Below are 21,824 nucleotides of genomic sequence, written 5' to 3' on the forward strand. Positions count from 1 at the left end.
CCTCAACCCGTGGGAGTTGCATTCTTTCTGATTCTCCTCTCCGTCCCTCCGAGAATAGGGGAGGGCAAGAAAGGATGGGGGAAGTGAGTGCACAAGCTGTCTGGCTGTGGGTTAAACCACGACACCCTCTGTTTTCTGGGTATTCCCATACTCTGCAATAGAGCAGTTTCCTTCCTTGGCGTAACAACCATGAAAGGAGCAAAAAGGCTATTTACACACATTAAAAATGCCCACAAACCCCCAGTGCAATGGGGAGCATCTGGGGCTTCTGATTGACCTTCTGTTCTTCATTATTTCATGGACACTCCCGTGCATACAGACCAGAGCACATCTCAGTATTGAACATCCCCCCCACTGCAACCCTTGCAGGTCTTCCATCCTCCCAGGACTTTTTCACCCTCGGAAACCATTCTGGGATGGAGAGAGGCTTCCTCCATTAACAAATGAAAGGTCATTTCTTTGTAAACCATGGACAAGTCGAAAAGCTTCTGGGCACACTCCTTGAGACCATTCAAAACCAAAAGCCAGTTGGGCAGGAGACCTCTATGAACTGGTTGGAGACCTCATATATACATAGCCAAACAAGCAAGCTGCCCCAAATTCCGTGGTTTATTATGTCCTGCTTCACATCCCAACTGTGGAACAGCAGCTTCAGCTGGACTTGCATCCCCACCCCAAGACACCAGTATCCCGCAGGCCCTCTTCCACCCAACACCTTTGCCTACCTGTGAGACGTGGGACTGTGTCTTCTCGCTCTCACCATCCGCCTCTGTTTTATCCGTCAGCAGCCCCTGGACCTGGTACTCCAGGACGTAGCTGTCGATGAAACGCTCCAGCTCCTCGATCTCCTGAGAGCGGCTGCTCCCCGCCTCCGAGGAGGCTGATGCGACCGACGAGTTCTCCATCCCTTTGGGAGAGATGCCAAGAACAGAGGGGGCCTGAGAGAGCAAAACACAGAAAGGCAAGGAATGACTTCCCAGTAATCAGAAAAAGTAGCCAAAGCCTATCAGTTACCAAAGGCTGAATACCCTTTGCTGTATATCTCCATTTCCAACAACACTGATAATAATCCCACATGGTTGCAGGGTTTCCATGTATGCAAATAACATCCCATTTCTGTAATATTCCAACATCTAAGGACAACAACAAACGTTTTGCCTGCCTTTTCTTAAAACCAAAACTAAAACCTCCAGACACATGAACAATAAAAAAACCCACCCCAAATTAAAAAGCTTGACTTAAAAATCCCATGGCATTAGCTGTGCTGGATAAGGGTGATAAGCAGGGCATGATGGACAAGAGGATGATAACTGAAAAGCTTCTCTAGGACGGTGGTAGAAAATGATGCTGAGTCAACAGTAGGACTGTAAACGGTTCAGTGAGGAGGTCTGCACGTGGAGGTGAAACTGATATCACATCAGAATCTATTTTTAAAACCTCTCTCTCAGCAGGAGAATGGCTCTATAGAAGGTACAGGGGCTTTTAATGCTGTCTTCCTCCTTATTTCTCTATGACTGGATGCCAATCACACCTCAAAGAACAGAAAACATCAGCTCCTGTACCTGTGCTGGGCATGTCTGCTCACAAATTAGGCTTTGGACCAGTGTCTTGTGGTAAAGACTCATATTCCTCCTTCCCTGAGGCTGTGAGGGAGGAGACACCGGAGCTCCCAGCACACTGCAGGACACGGCGCCTTCATCACTCACCCTCTCCTTCACCAGGAGCCGGTACTTACAGTCGGTTCTGAGACAAGTATAAAACCACCAAGCAAATTCGGAGTGAGTCACATGCCATCCGGAAGGGAAGGTGGTGGGGGGGGTGGGAATCTGTTCCCAGCTCAGGCAATTTCCAGCTTCTGAACTATTTCTCATCTGTCACTTCTGAACAATTGTGGCTTCATTTGGCAACTGCTGAGAACGAGCAGTTCTGGCCGAAGGACTTCATCTGCTCAAGGAATTATTCCCAATTGTGCCCCGACTGTCAAAAAGGCTCATTTTGTAGATCAATATCACACATTAGCTCCTGAAGAGGCATCGTGTGGCATATTAAAAAGGAGAAAGGAAAAGAGAGTAGGGAAGGAAATAAAAGGAGGCACTCCAGAGTGCACGGCGCCCTGGAGGAGAGCATGCTACTCCCCTTTTAGCTAATTAGTGCCAATTACTGAATGGAAAGTACCAATTATTATATGAAAAGTGCTAAAGAAAAAGCTGGTGGAATAGGTGGCTGCAATGAGTCCTGGAGAGCATAATGGCAGGGGAAGGTGATCACAAGAGGTAGGGGACAGCTCATACAGGGGGCAACACTTGAGTATCCTACATCCCCTGGGGCCACAAAACAAAATCCAAAAGGTGGGGTTTTTTTTTCCTATTTTATATTTTTTCTTAAGATGGAACTGGAGGAAATTAAGCCCAGAGGATGCTCCACTTTGAATACACATGATAAAGCACAAAGCAGAGCAAGGGTTAACATGACTCCACTTTTGTGTGCCCAATCCGCATTTTGCTGATTAGCAACAGAAGAGACAGTGGACTCAAAGGGAACAGGTTTGTCAGAAGTCACCAGGTCCAGCAAGCACACACAATACATGTATCTGACATGTTTATGGATCTCTAGTAGGAAACCTTAAGACCAAGCCATCTTGCAGTACTTTCACCTCTCTCTAAAGAAAAAGCAGAACTTAGCATACAGAAAACTCCCCTATATTTAAGGATGATGAGTTACCACATACACCTGAGATAGGATCATCATCACAAAGATTAAGCACACAAAGATCCCTAGCGCAGATGTTCAAGCATTGACAGTGAATTGGTTGACATCTAACCCTTATAATAAGATAAAAGATGAGCAAGTCACAGTCTGTAATCTTCTTTGGGGCTTGGAGCAACCTGCTCTAGTGGAAGGTGTCCTTGCCTGTGGCAGGGAGTTGGAACTGGATAAGCTTCAAGGTCTCTTCCAATCCAGACCATTCTACCACTCTATGATTATGTGCTTAGTCTACATCAAGTCGGTGTGAATCACATAATGACACAAGAGACCAACATGACCATCCCAGTGTGCTGGCTATGCCAATGTGCCACGGTCCCCAACCCAGGGTGTCAATAAAACAGGCTCGACAAGTAGAGGAACATCCTGATTCTCTGGCATCTCCTGGCACTCCCTGGCAATGACCAGCTCTAGGTTTTCTGAATTTGTCCTCTGGATTGCCCTTCCAACCACAGCCCATTCCTATTACAGCGTTCATGGTTAGGACCACACATGCCTACATGATCACTACGACAGGAAGATAATGTCTACACTTGATGCTGACCCTGTTTTGGGCAAGTGGTTGGACTAGAGACCTCCCGAAGTCTTCTCTAACCTGAATGGTTTTATGACTCCATGAGGTGATGTTCAAGCACTTCATCACTCAAGAAAGCCTCCTCTGCTCTCTCAGCCCACTTTCCATATATCTTTCTACTTTTTCCATACTTCATCCGGTTTCAGATGTGTCCTTCCCAGCTCTGCAACTGCCTTCTCAAATTCCACCAGGCTGCCCAGAGATGTCCCAGCACTCAGACGAGGTGTTTGGTCACCATCCTCTAGAAGACTTTTCAAGGCAGGGCTTTTTCATCTGGTACCCATTGATTTCTGGGGCTCCACGCCAATTCTACCATTTAAAACACACATAAAATGTGCTTGACAAAATAGATCCAAGACAATCACAGGTTTACAGACATCCATTTTCTAGGTCCTGCAAGATAGTTCCTGGTCCAAGCAGGAACCTTGCATAAGGGACAGGTTTTGAGGCACAAATGATGTCCCTTCCTCCTTGGCAGGAGGCATATTGGGAAGGCAAGCATCCACCTAAATCCAGGCCAATTCAAATCCACCCACAAAGGTTTATTCTCCGCACTAATACCAAAGGATCTCTCCATTTCCAGAATTAACCCTCTCCACCAGGAAGGCAGCACAGGCTGGATGGTCTCCCGCTTTTTTTAATGATGAATGTCAGGAAACCTCTGTGCCTGGAGCAGGTTTTCCATCTTGTCTTACCCTCAAAACATGTACAAACAAGTAAAAACCTGAGACCCACACCTGAGCATCAAAGCAGTTGATGCCTTCCCAAACTGAGCAAGTACATATTCTTGAGAGCTCTTCAGGCAGTGGCAATCCTTTGGGTCTGTGTTGGCATAGTGCCTACCATCAAGAATGCCCAGACCCCAGACACATTCCTGAATGGTAATTAATAGACATCAATCTCAAATTTGTATTTTAATTCCTGTTCCGTCCTCTTCCCCCTACTTTGTTGAAGCACAAACCTTACCTACGCAGCTTATGCCGTGCTCATTACTATGACCATAAAACAAGGAGTCAGCAGCAAAAAATGTCAATAGATGTACAAACTGCTTATTATAACTTAATAATTATCAGCATTACTGTAATATATAATTATTATTAATAGTGTTTATTAAAAGTGATCTAAATGGGGTTCTTGCTCTAGCAAGGTTATACAGTTTATGGCAATTATACAGTTTTACCCTTAATCAGCAAGTAAACTCAGTAAGAACAAGCACTCTTTATGACAGCTGATGCTCATTCCTCTTCTCCCAAAGGTGCTCCAGGCTTGCTGAGCTTGTGGAAGCAAGCGGTGATTCTGATAGGTGAAGAGCAGCAATGGAGAAGGAACCCATTTTGGGCAGGATGGGTGGGAGGCAAGAGCACAGGGGAGCTTGCAACCAAAATGGTAAAATGGTACAAGAAAAGGTGAGTCCCTGACAAGAAAAGGACAAACATGCATAGACAGCAATGCACATCCATCAGCTCACCACTGGGTGAGAGGACCCCATATGTACATCCTCTCTCTAGCACACCAACACAAAGCTTCTCCAAAAACTGGACCGCAGCAGCCCAGCTGTGCCAAAGCAGCATCTCCCTTATGAGGAAAGACTGAGGGAGCTGGGTCTCTATAGTTTGGAGGAGATTGAGGGGTGACCTTATTAGTGTATATAAATATATAAAGGGGGAGTGTCACAAGGATGGAGCCAGGCTCTTCTCAGTGGCAAACAATGATAGGACGAGGGGAAATGGGTACAAACCGGAACACAAGAGGTTCCACTTAAACCTGAGAAGAAACTTCTTCTCAGTGAGGGTGACGGAACACTGGAACAGGCTGCCCAGGGAGGTTGTGGAATCTCCTTCTCTGGAGACATTCAAAACCCGCCTGGACACGTTCCTGTGTAACCTTATCTAGGTGTTCCTGCTCCGGCAGGGGGATTGGACTAGATGATCTTTTGAGGTCCCTTCCAATCTCTAACATACTGTGATACTGTGATACTGTGATACCTGTGCCTCACAAACATGCTGAGGGAGCAGGGAATGCAGCCCCATACAAACATAATTTCTGAAGAAAGGAGTGGAGCTTTTAGCCCAAAACCATGCTGACGTGGCAACCTTGTCAGCAAGACTGCTGCCCATGAAGAGATCTTCCTAAGCCAATTCTTGCTCCAATTCAGCAAGGCAAACCAACACACTAACCTACCATTAAGCCAACAGCCGCACACCTTCTCACTCCTACCCAAGGTCCAACCTGGTTGGGCATTAGCAAAGGAAATGAAAATAAAGAGGTTGCTTTTGCCATTTTTTTCATTTCTATTGGATGGATGCTGAAAGCCCAAAATGCCTTCTCACACATGACAAGTTTCTTTGAAGGCTGGGGCCTTCAAAGACAAGAACATCAGGATTGCCACACTATCCAATGAAAGCTGGAAGTTCATTTACCCAGTGACTACACTGCCAGGAGTTAATAGTGCTAACAACTCGGTAAGGTAATTGGAAAAGATCTTTAAAATACAGAGTCAGGCAAAACTGCTTAACGCAGTGCTTAGCATCAGGCTTCTCCACATTTAGACACGTCTCAAAAGGTCCAAGGACTACCAAACCCCAAGAAACAGCAAGCATCCAGACCATCTTTGAAACTACATCTCCTCAGCTATTTAGATGGGGTTTAAATAACTCACTTAAGGCATCCTGGTTGGAAAACCAATGTCTCTTCCTTACTTATCCTCCATCTAAAGGCTAAAAATGTTCCTATGCCAATCCTGTGCTCCTCCATGAGGAATGAAGTAATGCAGAGCAGCCTCACTCTGTAGAAGATTTATTCCTCACAAATTCCATCGCAGGCTGGCCGTCGGAGACACATACTGTGACGGGCTCCAGACCTACCCTGACAGATCACTGAAAGCCTTCTTTTTGCCATATGGGATTTATCATCCCAGGTTTTTCTAGGAACAAGAGATGATTCCTATAAAAGGCAGCCACAGTGCAGATTCTCCACATACCAAAGCAGCCATGTCCTTTCAGAGTCTTCTGTGGTAGGATACTCTTCATGCATTTGCTCGCCCTGGGGAGTTTATCATACATAAAGTTTACATCCTGCTGTGATCTAGCAGGTCCCTTCTGCTCAGAGACACCCAAGACATGAACCAAAAAGCATCACAGCAGTCCACAGATGTATTTATCAGTGTATGAGATAATGGTAAAACCAAACTGAAGAGTCCCAGAGTGAGACCCAAGGAGAAACTCCAAACCAGCTCTGTCCAGGAGAAACCATCTGCTGCCCCATCATCAGCCAACATCAATCTTGAAGTCTCTTGTCCAGCCTCCAGAAATGAACGCATTGCTGTGTGCTCCCTAAAGCGAAGACCTGTTGGTCATCACCTCTTAGTGAGAAGACACCCTCTTCTTGGTGCCTCTCTGGGGCTGGGCAAAGCAACAGTACATGGTCACTGGAACTAAATAATGCAAGGGGGGCTGGAACTAGGTAATTGCGAGGTCCTTTGCAACTCAAGGCATTCTGTGACTGTGGATGTGCCATCCCTTGTAGTGTAGGGATGGGGCAAGCTGGACGGGGCTTGAAGCAACCTGGTCTGGTGACAGGGGGATGAAAGTAGGTGAGCTTTAAAGTCCCTTCCAAACCAAACCATTCTGTGATTCTATGATTCAACAATCAAACCCTCTGCCATCACCTCCCTCACACTGCCTGACCATTATCTTCTCCGAGCCAGGCTTTCCAGGCTGCTGAAGTGCACAATGTGAATGCGGAAGGAGGTGCCTTCAGCCCCAGATCTGGGAGATGAAAGATGCTTTGGCCACACAGACCAGTAAGAAACAGCTCATGCAGGACAACTCTTCAACTTCTTATCTGCTTCTTATCAGCAAATCCAGGTCGGTTGAAACCCTCCCTGCGCTTTGCCTCTGCAAACAACCATCCAACAGCTAACACTGGCAGCAGAACAGGCAGAAGGACCTTTGACCATCTGCGTTTGGGGCTTGAACTCCTGCCTATCAGCACGGTTGCAGACGGCTTGCTTCCCACCATCTCCTCTTAATAAGCTCCTTCAGCAGCAATATTTTCTCTCTCCTAATCCAGCCCATTTCTAACAACAAGTAATTAGCAACGTGTCTTTTTAAGGCGCTGAGTGCATCTCGGAGCATGAAACGAGCAGTTTATTGCTGGCAGCCAGCTTTCATATCCAGCGAGCCGCAGGAACAGTTACTATGGAAAATGAAAGCAATCGAGATGAACCATGACTCCCCGCATCCAGGTACTGCTGCATCTCCACGAGCACAGATGAAGCATAGTGTGTATGGTTTGGATTTGCTGCTCCAAAGCTTTTGTCTTTACGGATGCCAAAACATCAAGTGAGGAAATGTAAATTATTATATCCTGGATCTCACGCTTTTCTAATTGTAAACATCTTAGGAAACCGTAATGATTGACTGCTGCTGGAGCTAGCCTTGGGCTTTTCATATACCGACGCACCCACGGCTGGCTGAGCATTTAACGTATTTCATCATCCCTCCAGTGTCAGGGTCTGGATTCTGGTACCTCGTGATGCAGAAAAGCCCAAGTGACAGGACAGGAACCCAGCAGCTGCCACACTGCAGTGACATCCATGAGCCTGGCATGTGACAGAGCAAGCGAACACCACAATGCTTCGAAACAGAGCCATTAGAATAAACACAGAAATAAATGGATTTGCAGAGAGAAGGGGGGAGCCAGGAGACAATCAAGTGCAAATGGCCACAGAATCCAACCCAAACAGTTAACTTGACAAAGTGATACAGCAAGGGAGGAAGACAAATAACCAGAAAGCCAGAAATCTATTGTTCTCACCCAGACAGTAATTTATTATGTGGCTTGCTTCACTGCAGTAAGGATCTTTTTGTCATTGGAAATTGGATTTGTGTTTTTTCTTTTTAAACAAAATCAAAGCCTCATCCTTCAGAAACACAAAGTCTCTGAGTGTGCCAAATCTGTGCACAAGGTTGAAGCGGTTTTACACGAGATGGAAGACAGGCTTCATTGTCTTGCGGAGGGAACATGCTACCTTCAGCTTGTGATGGATGTTGCCAAGGAAAAGAAAGGGAAAAACAGCACACAACTAAGAAAACCGCTGTCTGAACTTCAGGAGGTGAACAGGGGAGGGTTTATGGGCCATCTGATAGATGTTGGTCCCACCCCATGGTGGGATGCTCCACTACATGGGATGCCAGGGCAAGTAGTCTACTGGAGCATCACTCTGGCTGCAGAACAACAGCAAGGCATGCTTCCCATTCCCTGGTTTTTATATAAATTCAATATGTGCAAGTAGATCAGCACTTCTAGAAATAAAACCTGAAATGGGTCTTATAAAACACATAACCATTAACCCCTGAATTAAGAACAGCCTGAGTTTTATAACCCATTTCTAGAGTGTCTGATGCTACGAACTGTGACTTAAGTCAAACACAATCCATTTTCACATTCCCCTGCGTTTTCTAAAGGCTAATGGAACATGAGCCCACATTACACCTTATATACTTCTTATTTTTCACCTTTGCAAAGGAAACATCACCAATTAAGAAGTATTTGAAGAAACAGCAAAAAAGTGCAGGTTTCACACATGCTCCATGATCTCCTCTTTGAAGCTGCACTGCTTCTCCTCTGAGAGAAAACAGCACTTGCTCTAGCAGCCTGGGTAGGACATGATGGCTGCAGGCATTATCCCAGAACGCCAGACTGGTTTGTGTTGGATAGAATCTTAAAGCTCATCCAGTTCCAGTCCCCTGCCACGCGCAGGGACACCTTCCACTGGAGCAGCTTGCTCCAAGCCCCTGTGTCCAACCTGGCCTTGAGCACTGCCAGGGATGGGGCAGCCACAGCTTCTCTGGGCACCCTGAATTATGCTGGAAGATATGAACAAAGCATGGTCTCCTACCTTGAATGCACACATACATGGTGCACATGCACATGCCCCCTGTGATGCACAACGCAGGCAGCAACCCTCAGGCAACTAACATGTATATTCTGCACATCTCCCCTGCAATCCCAAGGGATGACCCCTGAAACCATGGAAGCAGCAGGCAGGGTGCAAAACTCCCAGTGCAGGCAGCGCTCTGAAGGCAGAGAGCACAGCCCATGTTCTAATTAGAGTCCTATAATAACGAGCTGATCCACATGCGATGCAACTGCACGTTCGACCACCCGCCTGCATGCTGGCCACCACGTAGAATCATAGAATGGTTAGGGTTGGAAAGGACCTTAAGCTCATCCAGTTCCAACCCCCCTGCCATGGGCAGGGACACCTCACACTAAAATATATCACCCAAGGCCCTGTCCAACCTGGCCTTGTGCACTGCCAGGGATGGAGCATTCACAACCTCCCTGGGCAACCCATTCCAGTGCCTCACCACCCCAACAGGAAAGAATTTCCTCCTTATATCCAATCTAAACTTCCCCTGTTTAAGTTTTAAACCATTACCCCTTCTCCTATCACTACAGTGATAGGACCACATACTGGTCTTTTGCAAATAACCAAAGGGAAATCATTATCAGACAGTAAATCTTTTCTTTCTGGGCACCCAGGCAATATAATGGGCACTTGGGCTGTGAAAAGCCCTGTAATCCTAAAAGACACATCCCACTCTAAGTTGCGATGTCAACCTGCTGAAGTAATCCATCCCACGGGCCACTGTGGCATCCCTCAGTCAGCAGAAGGGCAGCCCTGGAGAGTGCTTAATCCCCATTAAACCATGCTCCTGGTTTGCTGGCAAAGAGCATTTTTGCACCCGCACGCCAGCTTTTAGCAGCATTCAGAGGATGCATACCTCGGCTGCCAGCCAAAAGGCTGCAGCTGCCACTGTGGATGGATGGAGGGGACTTTATGGTAGGAGAAGCCAGCTATCCTCTCCTCCAGGGAATAACAGACTGGTTTGGGTTGGAAGGGGCCTTAAAGCTCCTCCAGCTCCAACCTCTGCCACGGGCAGGGACACCTTCCTCTAGAGCAGCTTGCTCCAAGCCCCTGTGTCCAACCTGGCCTTGAGCACTGCCAGGGATGGGGCAGCCACAGCTTCTCTGGGCACCCTGTGCCAGCGCCTCAGCACCTTCATGGTAAAACATTTCCTCCTTCTATCTAGTCTGAATCTCCCCTCTTTTAGTTTAAACCCATCTCCCCTTGTTCTGTTGCTGCCAGTTTCCCTCTTTAGTGGAAACGAAGCTCTTCTGTGCAACAAGGCAGAGGTAGGAGAGCGCAGGTACCTCCCACATTCCAGGTCTTTGAAAGATAAAATAGGAATGAGGATGCAAGATGTTTTTTCAAGTATCAGCCACCTTCTGCACCAGTGAGCAATGGAGAAAAGCAAGTCATCCTTGGGGTCCTGCTGCTCTCACCAAGGGGACCTATTCTTCCCTGCATTGGATCCAGTGATGCTTGGGCTTGGGTTACACGGGCAAAGCAAGGAACAGATTTCAAGGAGTAACAATCCTCTATGCCCTAAATCTGGCTTGCTCCTAAGGGACCTGTGTGCATTCCACCTAACCTGAGCTGCTCAACTGGAACTGGAGAGGAAATTAATCCAGTAAACTTGTGCCATTTTGCAGAGGAAAAGGAAAATAAACAAGTTCCCATGCCCCTCTCTGAGCTAGTTAAACTCATCTGAAAAACCCCGTGCACAGATAAGTATATTCAGAGATTTTCTGAATCTTTAATTACCTTCAGTGCTAAAAAAATCCCTAAAAATCCCCACTCAGCAACACCCACAAACAAGGAAGATTTCCAAAACTCTGGATCCCGGACCCCCGCTCCTCCACCGCATTCGAATGTTCATGTTATAAAACAAGCAGCAGATTGGCTTTGGCACCATGTCCACCCTGGGAGCATCAGTCATGGACTGTTTCAGGTCCCACACCGGCAGCAGCCACAGCACCACCACCAGTGGGATGTTGTAAATACCCAAGTGGAAAAGAACAAGAATTTGGGAAATGGGCAATTCTGTAGGTGCAGAAGGAAAACAAATCCCTCCTGCAAAACAGCGCTGGTCTAATAATAATGAATTAAGAGGCAGGGAACCAAATGAAGCCCTGGAGAAGCACAAGGGGACAAGGAGCCCTGTGGGGTTGGTGCTCAATACTGTGCAAGTAAGTCCACCATGACACGGAGATGGCCAAGGATGGAGGACATCAGTGACAAGAGAGCTGAGCTTTCTGGCACTTCTGTCCCTGCTCCTGGTTTCCTCCACGTTTAAATGTACCCATATAAGAGCTTCACCCACTTGGAAAGACAGGGAAAAAGCCATGATCACCGTTGCCCGTGTCCTACCTACTTGCTGAAGTTTCTCCTTGGGAAAGGACAGAACCAAAACACACACCCAGCAAGGTGTCTGACCTTTGCACATATAAGGACAAGGTTTTGACTCATAATTCAGCTGGTCACCAAAGCCTTCTCTTCACCTGGGACTTGACAGTGCCCCCCTTAGCTCCTGCTCCTGATCACACGGACTGAATGTGGTCCACACAGACAAGTTTCCATCCAGCACATCAACTGCATCATGGAGAAAGGGTTCTCATTCCAACCAGAGGTACCATCCGAATTAAATCCAGCTCCCTGAGCCTGCTGTGGGCAAAAGGCATCACTCAAGACAGCTCTCACAGCTTGGGAAGATGCCCTTGCAGACCGGAAATCCATCTTTCAGCCTACAAGTTTTTCCTGCATGTTCTCACATGTAGTTTCCAATAGCAATTATGAGAGCAAATGTGAAACCCAAACAGAACCAGGTTTTGCACTGGGATCCCAATAGCTGCGCTGGGAAGGGAGAAGACCCAGCTCAGGCATCACAGGTCCCACCAAGCCAAGGAATGGCACCATACAGCAAGAGATGGGCCCCAGCTCCCTGTGGCCCCAGCAGCAGGCAATGCCCAGCCCTGGATGTGTGGAGATCAGACCCTCCCCAAGCTTTCCTTTGCCCAAGCAGCATGGACCAAGCCCCAGAGCTCTGCCTTCTTTTTGAACCCATCCCCAGCTTTTATCTCCTTCCAGTGGCTCGTGACACAGCCTGAACCAATTCACCAGGATAGCACCTCCCTTACGGAACCAGCCCTGCAAATACCAAGCAAAGCACCTCCCCAGACAGGAATTTTCAGAGTTACTGGCAGCCACCAGCTCCTTCTGGAGGCATGAAACAGCTCCTTTCAGAGGCATGAAATGCATTATTTTTTTCACACTCAGTCCCACATCTGCTTTCTGCTTTATCTGATGTTCTGCAGCAGTGACACAGACACACAGCTCCCCAAAAGCCCTTTTCAGGTGACCCTACTCCCCCTTTGGTTATTCATCCCTAAATCATAATGAGCAATAGGGATGGGAAGAGCAGCCTGCCAAACTCCAGGGAGTAAAGATGCTTCAAGTATTTGCGTAGCCACATCTATCACCCAGGGGACATCTGGGTTTGATTAATAGGAGGTAAATGAAGTAGCTCTACTTGGCTGAGCACCAGCAGGCAGGAGGACAGGAGGGGTTGCATTAACACAAAGCAAACAGAGACAGGTACTTCCAGGACACGATAGCAGACCTATTTTGAGATGAACATGAGATCAAGCGAGCTTAGGGAGTGTCTATTTACCTCCAGCAGCAGCAGCGACAGTCTAGACGACTGGCCCAGATCAAGACAGCTCATGTTCAGCCTTGGCATCCACCAACCCTATGTCCTAACATGCCCTGATATCAGCGTGATTGACATCAGTCCCTTCTCCAAACCCCAAGTGCTGGATGTCCTGCTGAGCCCCAGCATTGCAGCTATATGGGTATATGGGAACAAGAATCTCAAGCTCATCCCAAAATGTCCTTGAGCTGCTCCGTGTGTCCAAATGCTTCATCCATCGTGCACCCAAGTATGCCACACACTGCACCTGTGATTGGGATGTATTGCTCACTCCTCCACCATGCCTCACTTCCCTGTTTTGTCAAACACAACAAGTCTTATTAGGGCTTATATTAAAGGCTTGGCTTTCCATTCTAACTTGGGAAGGACAAAAGAGGCCTACAGCTTCAAGGCGCTACTGCAGGGAAGGCATCACAGATCTAGAAGGTCTCTGATGAACACCAGAAGTTTGGCTTTAGTTTTCAGGACCCCTCCGGGGTGATTGCACTGGGTAAATATCCAGCAGCCCAGGAAAAGCAAGCCAAGAAAGCACCAAGAGAAGCTTTTTCTCCACAAACACAGCCTGGCCAGGGGTAATGCCAGAAATACTTACTTTTGTAAGTTTTCCTCCTGACCCCAAAGGAAATGATGTTCTTACAGAGCTGGATGATGACTGTAGGACCCAGGACTACCTGCAGCCATCAAAGACCAACAGGATCCATCTTTCAGGACAGCTTCGTCCACCCCAAGACACCACTTGCAGTGGAAAACCTACCTACTATGCCTAGGACTGATACCCTCCTGTGACTGGAGGACCTGCAGGCATGAGGACAACCCAGAAACACATCCACAAATGAGTTTTACACTACCTTGTGTTCTTTTGTTGAAGGGTCCTTCATGTTCATCATGAAGGTCTTCCCATGATGACCTCTATCATGTGGCAGCCCCACTGAATACAGCTGCAATGACCGAAAGAGCTCAGGCCAAGCCATGTCTGCATCCGAAAGTCCCCTTCTGCACTGGCCAACCTCTGCTTACACCTAAGGTATTAACAGCCCCGAAGTAAATAATAATGAGGACATGGGGGGAGGACTATAACTGCATCAAAATGAAGCAGCACCAGCAGTTTCAGGAGAAACACCATAGCAGGACGCCTGCTATTCACACACCTTTGACCTCAGAGAAGTAAATAATGAGCCCAAACTGTTTAGCGTTGGATAAAAAAGGAAAGAGGTAAGGGAGAATCTGATTAATCAAATTCAAAGTGTAATGCTGCATACACAGATGGTATCTCACTCACATTAAAGGGCCTTGCAGGTGGAAGCCCATTATTGCTAGCTCTTGGATGCCTGTGCAGTGCAGGTCAGATGAGGGCATCTCAGAGATATTTATGACCCACCAATTAAGTAGCTGAGGTAACAGGAGGCTGGAAAAAGCACTTCTGGAATAAATTATACAACATGAATGAACACTCTGCGCCCAGCCCTGAGTTACTGCAAACACTTGGAGCCTGCAGAGGAAGATGGAATGAATGCCAGCACCACCAGAGAATGCTGGGGCTTGGGTTAGGCTTTCCTCACACCCACTACAGCTTTCTTCAGGGCTTCTCCTTCTCAGAGGGATGCTGAAGAACCTCTGTGCTCCCTGAGGTGTCCATGGGGACACCCTGCTCCTGGTGAGCATCCCCACATCTCCACAAGGTCCAGAAGAAGTCCAACGCCTTCCAGCATCAAGAACCAGAAGTGATACCTGGCACTCAAGCCCCACATGTCCTCTCCTCCGGCGTGGGATGAGGGTCCTGTTTCTCCCCACCCACATTCACCCAAGGAACTAAATCCGCTTCTGCAGAAGCAAAAGGCTGAACCCGTCACAAATAGATAAATAAACTAATAATAATAAAACCATCACTTGTTTGCCAGCAACCCAGCTTTGGCTTGGTGAATCTTAAATAGTTTTGGTCAAGTCACTGCTGCCAAAACACTGGGAGAAAAATGCTGGAAAAATTTATTCCATTTTCCTTTTCTTTTTTTTAGGGTTTGGTATTTTTAAACAAAGGATTTTAACTTTTATTTCACGGTGACACACAGTAAATTTCCACAGCTCTCCATTATGGTGTAAAAGACTTTAGAACAGATTTCATTTTGCAGTGAATAAAGCCTCTCTGACTAGCCATTATTTTGTTTCCTGTTTCAATGAAGGAAAAATACCTATATTCATTGACACCAGCTATAAAGTCTCTTATCGCCCACAATTATCCTTAATAAAATTATCTTTTTACAGGCTAATTCACTGAAAAAAACAAATAGTTAGCATCAATTATTTGTTTTATGGGCTGATGTTGAGGAGTATTCAGAGTACATGAGGATAATTTGGGACATTGACCCAAAGAGTGCAGCACTGCTCCAGGACAGAAAACATAATTTGAAGTGTTACTGTAATTCACATATATGTCAGAAAGCTGTAGGAACTTCACTAAAGTTCAAATATATATATGAGAAGAGGGAAATAAGGAAAATGGGAACCCTCATCCCTTCAGAGAGGGGAGGATCTGCTGCAGCCCCAGTTCTGCAGGCAATGTGTGATGCAGGACACAACCCCAGGGCCAGCCCTTTCCGACTTCATCCTCCCAGCAATGTCCCTGCTTTGGCTTTTTCCTACCTCCTCCACAGGCTGTTCTGCCCAAGAAGAAGATGTTTACTCTCTGGAGACATGGAGTACTGCACAAGATAACACCCAGGGCTGCAGAAACCTAAACAGAGATAAAGCCTCTCCACAGCCCCACTGCATCCTCTCCCGCTCCCTTTCATGACAAGGGAGTAAAAGAATAAACCCCAAACCAGATAGCTTTTCAGGATAATGCTGCTGACTTGTTTTTTAAACTCTCTGCCACCAAGCCCCTGTGCTGCTGCTCACCTCTGCTGATCCCATCAGATGGTTTAACCAGGAAGCTTAGCGGTAAGCTCTGTCCATGCAAGGAGGCACCAAGTTACATCAGGTTATTGTCTGCTCGACAGGGACCACAGAGACTTTTTGGTACCATGGGGGCAATTGCCATTTTCAATTTGCAGAAAGAAAATCACGAATGGAGGGAACTCACCCCAAGATGCAATGTTTTGTTGTTGGGTTACCCTGGGTTTGGTTTTTTTTTGTCTCCTAGGCTTTATTTTATTTATGTTGAAGTAGCTGTTAAATCCTGTTAACATGCTGCAAATCCCTGTGTTGTTGAAGAAAAAACCTGGCACCTTCAAAAGGTAACTTGCCTCTATCTGTACCCTTATGAACAGGAAAGTGGGAAGGTAGGGAAGGGAGAATCTGCAGCAGGAGGGGTCTGTCAGAATTAAAAACGGGATAGGGAACAAGAACAAAATGGGATAGGGAACAACAACAAAATGGGATAGGAAACAACAACAAAAAAGGGACAGAAATCAACTCTGCACCCACAAGAAGGGCAGAAAGTGGCAGTGCACAATTTTTACCCATTAACTTCATCAGCCAGAGGACTTCCACGTTAAAGAGGCTGTAGTCAGGGCAGGAGGGAGAGGAGGGCATCACATGAAGAGCAAGGCTGCAAGCAGAGCATGCAGGGAGCCGCCTGGAAGGTTTGGCAGGCTGGAGCCACCAAACGCAGTAGGATGGCCATCAGAGCAGGAAAGGTAGTTCACGAGTACTGCACCATATCTGGCTACAAACCTTATTCCCTGACTTCACCCAGGCTGAGTGAATGAACACTATTATTAAAAGGCAGGCGAGAAATCAAGCATCAGCTTAGAGAAACCAGGGAAGCCTCCCGAGAGCCAAGGAAACCTGCACAGTGAGGGAAGAGTGAGATTATAATAATTAGGTCAGTTGGCGATCAGCCTCAGTGCACACAGGCACACAGGCACTGCTGCCTTGCTCCAAGTGGTGATGTCCCCAAGGAGCTGAGGAACCCAACGATGATATGCCAGGGGCAGGAAGAAGACTGGTAGCAGAAATCCGCCTCCAGCAGCAAACCACAGCAGCTGCTCACCTCAAGGTCTGAGGATCAGCAGCTGCAGCATGGCAAACTCCAGAGGGATGTCAGGGAGTTACTTGGGAATGACCCAAGGGGGTGTGAAGTCTCCATCCCTGGAAATGGCATCAAGGCTCAGCTGGATGAGGCTGCGAGCAGGAAGGTTTGATGTAGAAGCTATCCCTGTGCTAAGCAGAGGGCTGGACCTCAGGACTTCCAGGGCTTGTCAATCCAGACTAATTGTGGATTTGCTAGGCCTTTGCTTAATCCAGACTCCCAGGACAAAGCACCAGGTCTTACTCCCAGCTTAATCAGAACAAGAAGAAACTTATTCCCAGCAGCAAGTGGCCTGGAATTCCAGGCTGACCTTTAGGAGAGGTAACTGTGGTTGACATGAAGCTCTAATACATGACAATCATGCACAGTAATCAAACCCTTCTATTCCAGGAGGCAAAGAGGACAGTCCCTGCAACAACTGCTGTACAGGGTATGCATGCAGATTTCCCTGTAAAAAGGGATCCGATTTCTATTACCCATGTCTTCCTTCCTGATGGTCTGACATCAGCTCTGCCTCTCTTGGCAGCCTCAGGGCTCAAGGACTTGGAAAAGCCCCAGCTAGAGCAGGAGCTGGGCTGTGCTCACATCCAGGTGTCTTAACACCAGACCAAGCAAACAGGAAAGGGATATGAAAGAGGAGGATGTGCTCGCTGCCCTGATGACTCCTCCTCTCTTCCTCCCTACCTGTACCACGCAAGAGCTATCATCTATCCCCAGCTGGGCCATCCAACACCAAGGCCCAAAGTCCAGTACACTAGTCACCTTCTGCTAGGGCTTTAGGGTCTCCTTCCAGATGGTGACTTGAATGAAACCCCCACCTTCCAGAACCCACTTGCTTTTGTTAACAGTGAAGGCAGATATTTCTTCACTGGTCTCTCCAAAATGCTTTCTAAGCTGCTTCTTTATGCCCGTACAACCCACATCTTGTCCCTGGACAGCTCAGGAGAACCCACAGTGTGAGATGCTCTTGTGAAGCCTCACGTTTTCAGACCACACAGATGACCCTTCAGCAAGCTGTGTTGATATCAACATGCTTTTACAACCAACTGCTCAGTACTCCACCAACACATGAAGTCCTTCAGGACATAAACACGTCACTGATTGACTGATCCAAGTTAAACCAAATCTTCACACAAGAAGAGCATCCTACAGACTCAAGCATCCAGTATGTGCTTCATGCAACCATGATGTTTCTGCAGTCAATACAGTTCATTAGCCAAAAAAACAGAGCCCTTCTTAAATACACACACATATCTTTCCATACTCCTAGGTCATGCAGAAGGCTGCATGCATGTTGCTCATATGCAGCCTGCATACTGCTCTCCTTAGCTTCCCCACTAATGCTCTCATTTGGTTATGGATCCAAACTCCCTCCAGCATGTTACAAATTGGTGTCTATGGTTTCTCATGTACTTTGAATCAAAGTTCACTGCTTTTTTTGTTAAAATTGGCTAATCAAAGCCATTCCAAGCTGACATTCCTCCTAATGCTGTAATCAATAGACAGAGATGCTTACAAGAGAGCTAATGTAGCTTCAGCTGAGTGTAGGTGCTGCAAGGACAAGGCTCTGGCTTTTCATCTGCATCAGTGGATGATATGGAGGAGACCCAAGAAGAGACAATCTGAAAGCACAAGATTACTGTGTCCACTGCAATAAAATGGATAAACAGAATTAAGGAAATAAGTGGAAAATTACAGTCTGAGGCTATGGAGACATTAGCCTATGGAGAGGAAGGCGTTACTGGCTGACACTTCCCATCAAGCTCAGCATAACGCTTGTAGATATGTGAAAAGGTCAGAAGTATTAAAAGACAGAGGGGAGGACTTGCTAACAGATCCATCTCTTGACATCCAGTCTGAGGGACCTGAGAGTCATGCCACTGACTGCTTTACAACCACCACACTGGTTAACTAACGGCCTCTGACAGGCTCATGATTTGGTTGGGTTTCTTAAGAGAGAAGAAAACAAGATGAACACAAGGAGGTAAAAACCAAGTTTGGTTTCTGAAGCAGTTCTAGATGACCAACTTCAGAATTCCCAGTACACCCTACACCCCCCAGCAAGAGACAGCTTAACCACCAGCAGAGCCATCCGTGTACCACCACATTCGTCCCATTCCTGGAAAAGCTGGGCTAGGTTAGACAGGTCTTGCAGCAAGCTGATCTAGCAGGTGTCCCTGCTCATGGCAGGGGCTGGAACTGGATGAGTTTTAAGGTCCCTTCCAACAGAAACCATTCTATCATTCTGTTATTCCTTTCAAAGTGCCCCATTTGTCTTTCCAATCATCCTTTTTCCTTGTGCATTTATGGCTGGCACTGCAGGAGAGAGCCATCTCCATGCACTTATAGAATCACAGAATAGTTATGATTGGAAAGGACCTTAAAATCATCAAGTTCCAACCCCTCTGCCATGGGCAGGGACACTTCACACTAAACCATGCTACCCAAGGCTCTGTCCAACCTGGCCTTGAACACTGCCAGGGACGGAGCATTCACAACCTCCCTGGGCAACCCATTCCAGTGCCTCACCACCCTAACAGGAAAGAATTTCCTCGTTATATCCAATCTAAACTTCCCCTGTTTCAGTTTTAACCCATTACCCCTTGTCCTACCACTACAGTCCCTAATAAAGAGTCCATCCCCAGCATCCCTATAGGCCCCCTTCAGATACTGGAAGGCTGCTATGAGGTCTCCACGCAGCCTTCTCTTCTCCAGGCTGAACAGCCCCAACTTTCTCAGCCTGTCTTCATATGGGAGGTGCTCCAGTCCCCTGATCATCCTCGTGGCCTCCTCTGGACTTGTTCCAGCAGATACAAGTCCTTTTTATGTTAAGAACACCAGAACTGCACACAATGCTTCAAGTGAGGTCTCAAAGAGCTCCTTGAGAAGGCAAGTATTGTGAGGGGCAGGTGAAATCTGCCTCCTGCAAGGCTACCACACCTTCTCCAGAAACATCTGGCTGAACTGGACTGGTCTGATTCAACAAAGATCCCAACAAAGATTATACATAACTTCCATGTCCTGGGTTCTGTGCTCCTTACCCCAAGATTTTGAATTAGTCAAGGCTCTATTCTGGGGCACTCCACGCAGCACCTCTGCCACCAGCATACTGCATTAGTTGTTCACTATGAGGAGTCCCAGGCAGCCTCTATTCAGCTGGATGTACCTTAGTGATGCTTCAGCCACACTGCAGAAGCTTGGTCTAGCCCTGCTGGGCAAGTCTAATATTACCAAGCTATTAGAAGCTCTGCTGGCACCAGTCCTGTGACATGAGGCCACCATCCACCGTGCCAAAAAGGCCTTGCTTTTAAGTTCTTCTCAAGCACAAGGTCAAGAGTAAGGTCTGTATCAATGGCTACAATCCTTGATGCCAAATGAGGTATTAAGCTACACACACAAAAAAAAAGCTTGAATCTTGTGACCACCAGAGAAGTCTGCTCACAGCACATGAGCTTCAATAAGGCTACATCTGGAGTTACCAATATTGTACCAAAGGCTTGTGAAACTATAAAATGCACCAATTCAGCCATGTCAAAGGGGGATCAAACTTTGCTGCATGCACCTCATGGATGAACAGTGAGTACTGACCTATTACCACAAGCTACCAATAAAACAGCGCCCAAGCTCCTGCAGCACATACAAGACGTTGCTCCCAGCCAGAGCCAACCCAGGAGCTGAGGGAGCACATGGGAGAAGGGGACAGCAAAGTCTCAGGACTGCTGCTGTGGAGGTAAGATCTGCCCAGGAAGGATTCCCTCACATACAAATTATATATGTATATAGTATACATGCACTCCTGAAAGTAATGATTTGAGAGAGGACAAGATTTGAGAGAAGAATGATTTGAGGCGAAGCTAATCCCTGCTCCAAAAACTTTTTAAAACAAAGGATTAAGTGGCGCATGTTGGAATTTCCTGAGCAGATCCAAACTGCTTTCAGGGCTTGAGTCTCTGGGCTTTGGAGGGGAGAGAAAAGGTTGGGCGTTTCTTCTTCTTTTTATTTTCACTTCTCCTCTTTAAAAAGAAGCTGAAACTGCAAACTAATGCCATTGTTTCTCATACAGGACATGGCCTGGTTTCATTTACAGTGGCAGACGACTTAGGGACTCCCTTGCTGAGCAGCAGCATCTGAAAGCCCTGTGGAGAGCAAGCGATGCTCTCACCCTGGTATTTAGCAGCTGGCTCAGCTCTGCCGTGAAAGGCAAGCTGGCCGTAGCCCTGCACAGAGCAAGCGTCACCATCCATCCATCATCCACGCAGACCTCTCCCACCAGTGCCCGGGCAGCATGGCATCCTTCAGCAGGGCTGGCAGCACGACCGGAGTCACCTCCTCTCCTTGTGTCCTGGGTTCAGCTGTCACAGTTATTTTTCTCCCCAGCAGCTGGTACACTGCTGTGTTTTGGCTTTAGTGTGAGAACAATGCTGGTAACACAGCGATGGTTTGGTTGTTGCTCAGTAGCAGTTATCCTGGTGAAGGACTTTTCAGTCTCATGCTCTGCCAGTGAGGAGTGGCACAAGAAGCTGGGAGGGAGCAGAGATAGGGCTGACCCAAACTAGCCAAAGGGGTATTCCATACCACAGTATGTCGTGCCCAGTATAGAAACTGGGGGGAGTCACCTGGAAGGGACCGATCCCTGCTTGGGTCAGGCTGGGTATCAGTCGGTGGGTGGTGAGCAATTGCATGGTGCATCACTTGTGCTCCTGAGCTTTCATTTCTTATCTTGTTGTTTCCTATTATTATTATTGTTGGTATTCTTTCTATTATCACTTTATTGTACTTTATTTTAGCTATTGGACTGTTCTTATCTCAGCCCGTGGGGTTTATATGCTTCCATTCTCCT

At 47.1% G+C, this 21,824-nt stretch overlaps 1 protein-coding gene across 4 annotated transcripts in view; it reads right to left on the reverse strand.

Moving 5' to 3' along the window:
* Positions 1-21,824, reverse strand: part of CTIF (cap binding complex dependent translation initiation factor) — a 154,632-nt gene that overhangs the window by 123,873 nt on the left and 8,935 nt on the right. For all 4 annotated transcript variants that reach the window (XM_061354819.1, XM_061354818.1, XM_061354821.1 and 1 more), the window contains exon 2: positions 726-938. In XM_061354819.1, coding sequence (XP_061210803.1) covers positions 726-905 — 180 coding nt within the window. In that variant the 5' untranslated portion in view covers positions 906-938. The remainder of the gene's footprint in view (positions 1-725; positions 939-21,824) is intronic.

Source organism: Neopsephotus bourkii, unplaced genomic scaffold (genome assembly GCF_033783945.1).
Source record: "Neopsephotus bourkii isolate Nb327-2 ecotype Australia unplaced genomic scaffold, CSIRO-AGI_Nbou_v1 NB_749, whole genome shotgun sequence".
In the NCBI taxonomy this organism is placed as follows: Eukaryota; Metazoa; Chordata; class Aves; order Psittaciformes; family Psittacidae; genus Neopsephotus; species Neopsephotus bourkii.